This window comes from Euprymna scolopes, chromosome 33, assembly GCF_053919585.1.
Source record: "Euprymna scolopes isolate OS-2025 chromosome 33, ASM5391958v1, whole genome shotgun sequence".
NCBI lineage: Eukaryota > Metazoa > Mollusca > Cephalopoda > Sepiida > Sepiolidae > Euprymna > Euprymna scolopes.
In genome coordinates this window covers 1,448,497-1,460,759 of record NC_136514.1, presented here as the reverse complement: position 1 = coordinate 1,460,759, position 12,263 = coordinate 1,448,497, and the positions used below count along the sequence as shown (strand labels likewise).

At 33.8% G+C, this 12,263-nt stretch overlaps 1 protein-coding gene across 2 annotated transcripts in view; it reads right to left on the bottom strand.

Annotated features, from left to right (window-relative positions):
- Positions 1-12,263, bottom strand: part of LOC145258086 (sodium- and chloride-dependent glycine transporter 1-like) — a 227,906-nt gene that overhangs the window by 32,855 nt on the left and 182,788 nt on the right. For both annotated transcript variants that reach the window (XM_080115813.1, XM_080115812.1), the window contains one exon: positions 5,868-5,967. In XM_080115813.1, the coding sequence (XP_079971939.1) occupies positions 5,868-5,967 (100 nt within the window). The remainder of the gene's footprint in view (positions 1-5,867; positions 5,968-12,263) is intronic.

Genomic DNA, 12,263 nt, shown 5'->3' with positions numbered 1-12,263 from the left:
ATTTGTTAATTCTACCTAATATAAAGTGTGTATTTCTCAATACAAAATGTGTATTTCACAAGAGATTTTAACTTGAAAAGATTCCTTATATAATAAATAAAAAATTGATACAAACCTTTTTGTGTGAAGCCTGTGAAATTCCGTGCAGACAAAAAGAATGAAGAAAAAAGAAAAAAAAAATGTCCGCCTTTTCTTTTTAAACACTTGCGATATTATCACCTAACATGCAAATGTGATGCTTCCAGTTGAATATAAAAGGCCTGATTTTTCAAAGACAGAATTGATTTTGGATTTGGATGTCAGAGTGGCAAGTGTTGTCAGCAGTGCATCGTGTTCTTGAGTCGAGTTTTAACTGTAGTGTCGAGTTTTGGAGTTGAGTTTTTGATAGCAGAGTGTCGAGTTTTGGAGTTGCAAGTTTTAGGGAGCCGTGTCGTATTTAAAATTTTTACAGCAATAATATTTAACAAAAAATGTCTACACAGAATTTTTTTCTTGCAATAAACTCACGCCATGATTTAGTGACTTTGCTTGGAAGTACCGGTGAGTTATCTACCCCTTATGACAATGAAAGCAAGCATTTGCTTTTTGAATAGAACTCAGCAACGAACTGTAGAACCATGTCTTCCATATGTTACAGTACTGAGATTTGGATAACAAAATAAAGAAACGAAAAACGTGTATAAATGCATGACACAACACTCATTGACCAGTGACAATCAGGCTACAGAAATATAAAGAACAGAGAAACAAGTAATAGCAATTAGATTCCTTATAGAAACTAGATATGTCACTACAAGTATTTACTAGTGATGGGACGATTCCAATATTTTTCCGGATTCCGCTACAGTTTCCAATTCCGATTCCGATTCTTTATAAATCTCTAATTATTTAGCTATAAGATTGTTATTTTCCGCGATCTTTGTAAAAAACACATTAAATACGTAGATATTTTCCTAAACGTCAAAATACACTTGTGGAGGATGATCCATCGATTGTAGCTTTATTTGTATTTCGTAATCAATGAATATTTACTAATTTAGCAATATTACCAGCAATGGAAGATTTTACTTTAAACAAAATCAAATAAAAAAAAAATAATTGAAAGAATCGATTTGGCATTGGAAAATAGGCATCAATTTTTCTGATTCTGATTAATCGTCCCAACACTAGTATTTACTCAAAGAAATGTGCCCCAATATGTATTCCACGAGGTGTGTTCCAAAAGTAATGCCTCCTATTTTTATTCCACCCGAATGGATCAAAAGGGATTGCAAATTACATTGTTATGATGATTGAACTTATGCAATTCATGACCTGAAAGTTTCATTTCTCTGTTGCAGATATTGACGATGTGAGACTTTAAGAAAGCATCCCCCTTTCATGGGCGTGCATGAAAAGTAGCAATGCAGCATTGAATTCCTGGCAAAATTACATTAAGAATGCTGATGACTATGCAGAAAAATAAATTCTGGAGAACAAGAGGTCACTCATTTTAATGGCACCACTCGTAGCTCTTCAACTTTTAAAGTAAAAAAAATAGGAGGCTTTACTTTCGGAATGACCCTTGTATGACAAAGGATGGTCCAGACACCCATGCACAGCCATTGTTCATCGCTAGCAAAATTACATTAAGAATGCTGGTGGTTATGTAGAAAAATAAATTCTGGAGAACAAAAGGTCGCTCGTTTTAATGGTACCATTTCCATCTTCGTATCTCTTTAACTTTTTGAATCAAAATAAAATAGATAGTTTTTATTTTGGAACGACCCGCATACTTTATTGAATGTGCAGCAGTCATAAATCAATAAATAAATTTTCTCTTGAGGCGATTTAGCCATACACTGACCAGTCAGCATGTAGTGTACATTGATTCCATCTGTCGTCCCTCGACGTATATTTTTAGCCCCCTCGGGAAGAATAGTTGGTTAGCAGAGAGAACCCTGAAAACATCGAAGAAAGGCATCCCTTCTCATTCTCCTCTCCCTGTCCACTGAACACTCCAGACGACCGTCACCTGGAGATAACTGTTGTCCAGAGACAGCTCAAAGAACTTTCAACTCTTCCCTTTCCTCACTCGAACATTATCCAACTTCCTATTGTTGTTTTTAAAAATAAATTTTGTTTTATTTATTTTTTATTTATTTATTTTTATTTATTTATTTTTATTTATTTATTTTTATTTATTTATTTATTTTTATTTATTTATTTATTTATTTTTATTTATTTATTTTTATTTATTGTTATCTATTTATTAATTTATTTTTATTTATTTATTTATTTTTATTTATATATTTATCTTTATTTATCTATTTAATTTTATTTATTTATTATGCATGCTACGTTTTTGACTATTAATTAATGCAACTAATGAGGCAGGGGGAAAGGAGATTCTCATGCGAGTAAAAAAAAAGTTCACAGCTGCAGTCCAGTCTCTTCCTGAGAGGTTAAAAGTTCAACATGGCTGTTGAAGCTTTTTCTTGATTTCAGTCATCTGATTGTTTACGTCTTGTTGGAATTATACATGTGATATAGATTTGAACTGCGATCGTGTTACAACTAGATTTGATCACATTACAATTAGATTTAATAATGTTACAATTAGATTTGACCATGTTACAATTAGATTTGAACATGTTATAATTAGATTTGATCATGTTACAATTAGATTTGAACATTTTACAATTAGATTTGATCATGTTACAATTAGATTTGAATATGTTACAATTAGATTTGATCATGTTACAATTAGATTTGAACATATTACAATGGATTTGATCATGTGACAATTAGATTTGAACATGTTATAATTAGATTTGATCATGTTACAATTAGATTTGAACATTTTACAATTAGATTTGATCATGTTACAATTAGATTTGAACATGTTACAATTAGATTTGATCATGTTACAATTAGATTTGAACATATTACAATGGATTTGATCATGTGACAATTAGATTTGAACATGTTACAATTAGATTTGATCATGTTACAATTAGATTTAATCATGTTATAATTAGATTTGATCATGTTACAATTAGATTTGATCATGTTACAATTAGATTTGAACATGTTACAATTAGATTTGATCATGTTATAATTAGATTTGAACATGTTACAATTAGATTTGATCATGTTACAATTAGATTTGATCATGTTACAATTAGATTTGATCATGTTACAATTAGATTTGAACATGTTACAATTAGATTTGATCATGTTATAATTAGATTTGATCATGTTACAATTAGATTTGATCATGTGACAATTAGATTTGAACATATTACAATTAGATTTGATCATGTTACAATTAGATTTAATCATGTTACAATTAGATTTGATCATGTTACAATTAGATTTGATCATGTGACAATTAGATTTGAACATGTTACAATAAGATTTGACCATGTTACAATTAGATTTAGTCATGTTATAATTAGATTTGATCATGTTGCAATTAGATTTGATCATGTTACAATTAGATTTGAACATGTTACAATTAGATTTTAACATGTTACAATTAGATTTGACCATGTTACAATTAGATTTAATCATGTTACAATTGATTTGAACATTTTACAATTAGATTTGATCATGTTAAAATACTATTAAAGTTGTAGCATTTGTCTTCATTTTGCCGGCTCACAATTTCTGCTTATTTTTCAATGATGTAAGGGTTTCAAATAATTTAGGGTTACTTCCTTTTGTTTATATATAAACGCGTTATTACGTGCATTTTCCCTCTTCATGTCAAAGTGCACATAAAGACAGACGATCCCTCTTGTATCTGTTTTAAACTAAAACCTGACTACATGTTAATTTCTTTTTTGTTAACGTCGATATTAATAATTAACCAACTCATTCATGAAGGAGATGACATTCATTATTGGTAACCTTTGTTATCTCTACTCTGCTGGCAGTTTCCTATCTCACATGTACACGGTAAATGCCGGGAAAAGATGTGGATTGTTCAGGTTGATAAGCTTCAAGCAATCAATGATCAAGCAGCAGGTTTTTTCAACACTGGATTCAATTTATTAACATGCGTTGATATTTTTCAAACATAACATATATACCATGCAGAGAAATAGCACAGGACCAAGCTGGTACATTTTAGTGTGTGAGTGTGTGTGCTGTGAAATAAATCTTTTCACTGTTGTTTTAAAAAAAAGATTTTGTTTTTCATTCTGTGCAAAGTTTTCATTTGCTATTATAGACAGAAGTGCATGTCACATATCAAAACATGGACTTGGATCTATTAAGACTGTAGACGACGGGGGTCGCTTTTGATGTGTATTTGGCGATCTCATCCTCTTTTGTTAAGTGGGAGATTAAAGAGCAGTCGCCTGTTCTTGTAAGTGAGTAAATATAAGATAGGATAGCCGATGATTCGAACTTGCGAAGCTAGATTTGGAATGGAGAATTCCGATCATAAGTTAAAATAAATAATAAGAATATTATTGAAAATGGAATGTAGAATTGCCATTGTTTGGTTCACATAAAATAGTTATATATATGTTTATTGAAATAGGAATGCAATGAAATGAAATTAAAAATAAGGAATCTAGATCAGAACAATAGAAAATATTAAACATATTTGTAAAGTAGGTTAGAGAAATCAGGTTGAAACATGTAAGTAACAATGCATGCTTAAAGACGGAGGCATGTCAGGCCATGTGTCTGATATGCACGTGTTGGTCATGCAATGACGTCAGGAGTTTTGAATTTAGTTAGATAAGTCAGTCAGTCAGCCAAGCAGTCGGGCAGACAATCAGTCAGGAGAGAAGAGTGAGTCAGAGACAGACTGACATCGAACCTTGGAAGCGAAGGTTAGAAGAAGAAAAAATCATGCAAAGACTTGAATTCCTTGATGCAACACCATTGACCAGTCGCATGGAATAAACGAACATCACCATCTTTTTGTATCTGCGTCTTCGTGTTATGTTATTCAACAGAAAAGGTATTGTCAATTTATATTATAAGAACTTTGTGAAAATCATCATCTCAAAAATAGGTAAAGAAATATGTGTCAATGTTATAGAAACACTCCCATTCAAAGAACTGTCAAAAGTATAAATGTCAAACACACTATATCTCGGTCTATCTATCTATATGTCTAAATTATCCTCACATTGTGTATTACATGTCGTCGGCTCTCCTGTATTAACATGTACCCTGTCTCATTATATATAAGACCTGTCTCTATCTGCACACCAATATGACCTCTCTTATTAATATGCACAACAAATATATAACCCCAGTCCTCTTTTAATAAGAACTATGCAATATCCTTGCCATGAAATGAAGACACGAAGTATGTCGATATATAATTACAACTCAAATAAATTTATTTACATCTAATTACAAATTAAAAATTGTAACAATTCATCGTGAAAGATGATCAATCAGTAACGTTACTTGCGTGAGTATTTGACGAAAGGGCGAATGTTGGTTTGGCTGTTTGCCAAAACCGGGAAGTATCTTTTGTCACACCTGCATTTGTTGCGAGATCCAGCGAAAAGAAGAATGAATGATACAAACCAGAAGTTGGGGTGGCTGTATCGCCCTCTTGTAGCTAAGAATAACATTACCAAAGTTAAAGAACGATAATCGTGTTTGTCTTAAGGTCATCCGGTTGTGTTTGTGTGTCCGCTTTTCTGGAGAACTCGGTTCCCATAGGACGTATAGTGACAGGAAGTTGTCAGAGAGCTACATAAGTAAACTTTGACATATATGAGAACAGAGAAACGGAAGTAAGGGTCACATGACTTGATCAACAAACTTTGGAAGCAAGAAAAGAAACACAATCCAAAAAATGTCATTGCACAATGTTATTAAGATAGAAATAAAACTTTGAATTGACGCACCATAAATGTAACAAACTCCAACCGCTTCCATTAATGCTAAAAATAAAACTGATATACTGGCGCAATACCAGTCGAGCATTTGAAGAACATAAACTCCACCCTAGAAATAGAGAAAGAAGGAAACATAAGTTATCGAACAATTATAGACATACCTTTAATAAATAGATAAATAAATAAATAAATAAATAAATAAACGAACTATAAGTAAAAACAAAAGTTTGTTTCAATTGTCGTGGTTTTAAAATCACCGTCTCCATATTTTTTCTTTGTTCTTTACCACCGCTGTTTCTCTTCGCCTTCCCTTCCTTTAAGCAAAGGACGCAATGGGCTAACGACAGCTAAACGTATGAACATATCCGGGTTCAGCGAACACATTCACCTTCTCTTTCTTTCCGTCATCAACTCCTCTAGGCACGTCGGAATTCAAATATATCTAGCTAACGTCAAACAATTGACCTTTTACTTTTAGACGAAATTAATTTAAATGGAATCAACAAACTCCCAAGCTACTTTTTATTGCATAAATTTCGTTCTAGAAGTCGTTTGTTTGTCTTATGGGGACCGACACCACTAATATCACTCCTCACTAATGAATAAAGCCCGACCCAGTCAGATCAGATCGGCCGAGGAGGCTCCCGAAGTATGACGACTGACGCTACCAGTCACATGAACCGAATCCACCAACCGAAGGATTCCCAGCAGCAGCAGCAGCAGCAGCAGCCGTCTCAGCAACAGTTCAAACAACCCTTATCAAGGCTAATAAGTTTTTCTACAACTGCGATTCAACACTGCTTGCCTCCTGAGACCCACCAGCAGCGAACTTCACTTCCCGACTCCAGTGCCTTCCTGCTCACTCCTTCAGCCTTTCCAGCCATTGGTGCTTCGAGCTTCTCCTGCAGCTTTCCGGCAACCTCGCCTGCACTTCGCTTGCACCTCACTTCTCAGACCTGAAACCTCGCTTACACCTTGCTCCTCAGGCCTGCAACCTTGCATGCACTTTGCTCCTTCGGTCTACAACCTCGCCTGCACCTGGCTCTGTACCGACCGTCCATCCCTTAACACTGGCCCCTACACTCTCAGTGTCGTCCGCTCTTTAACACTGATCCCTACGATCTTAGTGTTGTCCGTTCCTTAACACTGACCCTACGCTCTCAACGTCCACCAAGCGTTCTGGATTGCTCTGACGTCCAGATGATCATTCCAGACCCAGCGAGTAACCCTAAATCACGTTATGTCTAGAGTACCTATTCCACCCCTCCAGAACCTAGCCTCTGGTGACGTGCGACCTTCCGGATAATCAGCATCCAGATCATACGACATTTTGTTTCCTTTGCAAATAAAAGGCGAACCCTCGTCTTTAACCAAACAACCTGTCTATCATTCTTCTTTGCCTTTTTGCTGTTTACTTTTTGCCTGTCTCTACCTTGTTAGTTGTTGGGTCGATTGTCCCGGACGACCGGCTCCGCAACACAATCATATCATATTAATCGGCCATCGGCATTTTAACATCTTGGATTGAGGATTGAGTAAAATACATTCTTTATATATATATATATATGTAAAAGAGGTTTCGAAGGTTGTCACAATGCGAGGAATGAATTATAGTCGTTGTTGGTAAGAGGAGACGAGAACAAGTGGCGATTTACAAATCAATAAGTACATACATGTATATTTTTTATATATATATATTTATTCAGTTGTATTGGTAAAATGTCTTACTTGTAAGTCTCTGCGATGTATTCCATTATTAATTTAGGAAAAATTTCCCTTTTCAAATGGTATGCGTAACAGGTCGATTCAAAGAATGCTGGATGATGGACCGGAAGTTGTGTAGCTATGTGAGGCCTCGGGGCAAATGTGAGTAGGGGATTTATGTATGGTATGATTAGGTAATTAACATGTTTATAATTTTGCTATTTTTATTTATTTGTCTTTATTTATTTATTTATTTTTTTTTGGTTTATAACTTGTTTTAGCGTGAGCTTTTTTTGATGTTCTCTGTTATGTTGTCTTTATCATTATTACCATTATTTATTTATTTGTTTTTTCTGCTGATGTGTGCGGTGTCTCTGCTTTTCTGGGTCACATAAATCGCTACTGGACTGTGTCCGGTCGACTACTGTAGGGGTGGGATGTGAGAGAGGAGGAGAGGTGAGGTGCGGGGTGATGTGCTCTCGGGTCGGCAGCTGGGTGTTTAGGTTAGTGTTGCTGGGGGTAGGAAGATAGGTGAGGGGAAGGGAAGGGGAATAGGGATGACATTCCTTGGGAGTTGTTAATTTATTTATTTTCATGAATGGTAGTAGATTTTTATTTTATTTTATTTATTTATTTTTTTTTTTTAGTTGGTTTGTATTACTTCAGCTAACTTTTAATTTTTGTTGGTTTGTATTAACTTTTGATTTTACTTGGTTTGTATTACTTCAGTAACTTTTAATTTTAATTATTTTTTTTTTAATATATACTGCTGTTTTATTAAGTTTCTTTTGGTATATTATTGTTATTTTATTTTATATTTTTATATTATTTATATAGGAGGGGCTTGTAGCAATGTCCTGTCTGGAATGTGAGTCGGGCTGTGAGCTGTGTGCAGTGGTGTATCTGTTCTAATGGGTTATGGTTGTAATGGTAAGTGTTAGGTGGGAGCCGTGTGTAGAGTTATATAATGAATGAAGATCCGAGCTCCAGTCTGTTATTGAGTTCTGGCCGTAATTTGGATATTAGTAACGATTCTTTTATGCGAAGATTCCCAATATTGCGTTCTGTGGTTAAAATATCGACTTTAATAGAGTTATTAGTGTTTCTGCAGGTGTTGAGGTGTTTGCGGAATGATGATGCTTGTGTTTGTATGTGTTCTTTGACTCTTATGTGTAGAGGTCTTGTGGTGCTGCCCACGTAGAATTTTCTGCAGGCAGAGCATTCTAGTCTGTATACTACGTGTGTACGGTGGCAGATTGTTGCGGGGTATACGGGGCAATTTGTTAATGTGCATGGTTGTGGGTCCTCGCTGTGCCTGCGTTTAGAGAGTTTCTGTCTAAAGGATGGCCCAGAGTGGGCTAGTTGCATATTGATATTCTGATAGCCCTGCGGATAGCAATTGTGATCTTGTCGCTGAGGTGGGGCATTTTAAGGAAGCAAGTATTGGTGGGGAAGCCTCTTACGCGTTTTCTCGTGTTCCAAAGGTGTTTAATGACAGTGCTGGGGTATCCGTTGGTCTCTAGGACCTGGTGGAACCGTTTAGTGCATTCTGTTTTGTCTTGTCCATATTCCCCTTCCCTTCCCCTCACCTATCTTCCTACCCCCAGCAACACTAACATAAACATCCAGCTGCCGACCCGAGAGCACATCACCCCACACCCCACCTCTCCTCCTCTCTCACATCCCACCCCTACAGTAGTCGACCGGACACAGTCCAGTAGCGATTTATGTGACTCAGAAAAGCAGAGACACCGCACACATCAGCAGAAAAAAAATAAATAATAGTAATAATGATAAAGACAACATAACAGAGAACATTAAAAAAAAGCTCACGCTAAAACAAGTTATAAACCAAAAAAAATAAAAATAAAGACAAATAAATTAAAAATAGCAAAATTATAAACATGTTAATTACCTAATCATACCATACATAAATCCCCTACTCACATTTGCCTCGAGGCCTCACATAGCTACACAACTTCCGGTCCATCATCCAGCATCCTTTGAATCGACCTGTTACACACATCATTTAAAAAGGGAAATTTTTCCTAAATTAATAATGGAATACATCGCAGAGACTTACAAGTAAGACATTTTACCAATACAACTGAATAAATATATATATAAAAAAAATATGTATGTACTTATTGATTTGTAAATCGCCACTTGTTCTCATCTCCTCTTACCAACAACGACTATAATTCATTCCTCACATTGTGACAACCTTCGAAACCTCTTTTACATACCTATCCCACACAATGCTTCAAGCCAACTACATATCAATATATATATATATATATATATATATATATATATATATATATATATATATATATATATATATATATATATATATATTAGAGAAATTACATGCCTTTTGTTTATATTCTAGTCATCCTTATTTAGGACGTATTATTAATATGATTATTATTATTATTATTATTATTATTATTATTAATTAATTAATTAATTATTTATTTATTAAACATTTGAATAATTTTATTCAAATAACTATTAAATATTTTTTTACGTGCGTAAATTTTATCCCTAGACATGCATCGCAAAAACGTACAGACACATTATTTTGCCCATACGGCTACGAGTGCTTATGACGTCATGACGTTGAAAAATAAGCATTTTAAATGCCTGAGTAACTTGTGAAAAGTTTAAGAAAAAAATTAAATTCCTTTCGCTGGCTTTTTTTTTTTCGTTAAGGCACTTTCTAATATATATTAAACGTAATTTATTACAGTTTAAAGAGGTTTCAAGGGGAAATATTGTATTTGATACAGCAGGTGGCGCCCAGGGTAAAAAACTTGAAATCTGTTGTGGCTGCACAAATAATTAACAAGAACACGAAAGTAAAGGTATACAATAATATATTAGGAAGAAAAGTTATATACATATTTACATGTCTTCAGATATACTTCAGTTGAAGATATTCCGGCAGGTGGTGTGTTGCATGTCTTACTGGAGGCAGCATAAGCGTTTTACCTATTTGACGGTCGTTGCCGGACTCTCGCGATATTGGTGATTGATACCTTTATATATCTCACTCACCCGCCTATGTTAATCAGTAGGCGTCTCCACAACAAAATCGGTTTTTAAAACTTCGATGTCAGTAATAATTCAAAATAAATTAAATTAAATATATTATCAATATAAATCAACTTTAAATAACAATAGAACACTTAAAACAATTCTCTCGCTAAAAACGGTCACTAACATACAGCTACAGTAGAACCCTGGGATACGGTAGCCTAACGATACATTTCTTTCAGGTTACGATGTGGAATACAATGTTTTTTCCGGCCCCTGGTTACGGTATTTGTCCCACCTTACAGTGTTATTTATAATGTTATTTGATTATATACATGTGTATTATATACACGTTTTTTTACTAATTTTTAATGCCGTATCCCGGGGTTCTGCTGTATTTAATAAAATCGATTTTCCTCGATGTACTATGCGAATGAGGTTACCTCTTGAGCGTATATTTTGCAAGAATCATACTATATAAAGAAATAAATGAAATAAAGTTTATGCAAGTAAGTTTTCAGTATGAAATAAGATTGTGAACAAACAAACATACAAACAAACAGACAGGAATACGAATTTATATATATATATATATATATATATATATATATATATATATATATATATACTCGGGTTTTTTATATTCAAAAGTAATGGACTAATGAATTCAACGAGGTTGTTAGATAGTGCTCAATAAAAAGAGCTGATAATACTTGTTTATTGTTATATAAACATGCTCACATCCCGCTGCTACAAATAGCCACTTGTTTCAATCAAACAACAGATATCATCGGGCAGCGACTTGACTATTCAAAAGTTCAATGAATAACCTTCATTGAACTTTTGAATAGTCAAGTCGCTGCCCGATGATATCTGTTGTTTGATTGAAACAAGTGGCTATTTGTAGCAGCGGGATGTGAGCATGTTTATATAACAATAAACAAGTATATATATATATATATATATATATATATATACATATACATATACATATATATATATATATATATATATATATATATATATATATATATATATATATATATATATACCGGCTATGGAAAAATAGATCCACTGCCTTGTGGACGCCTTGGGAAAGACAAAGACTAAGAGAGTAAACAAAAATCTCGCCAAGAATTTCTTATGTAAAATATGTAATTAGAAGACATTGTTTATTCATAGTAGCAACTAGACTCATATGACCATGATTACGGGAAAAATCATATCAGTCTTGTTGCTACAATAAATAAACAATGTCTTTTAATTACATATTTTACATAAGAAATTCTTGGCGAGATTTATGGATAAAGTCAGAAAGGTGACAACATCAGCAGCAGCAGTAGAACAATCAAATCCAGTTCGTTTCACAGAAACAATTTCGGTTCTTGTCGAGAATTTCCCCGATACTAAAACACAAAAATCTGTATGATGCATGTACCCGTGATGAAGCGAAAATATCACATTCCAAAAACCATGCAAATTGATCCAATAGTTTTATTTTTAACTAAGAAAATACAAATTTTATGAGGAAGTAAGCATAGGGTGTCTAACTCCGCCATTTTTAATAAACAAAGGGAGATAATTAAATTCAAACTTCAGATATATTTTTATTTGTTTTTAGCTTTTTAATGATTATGATTTATCAGTAATCGTTTAAAATAG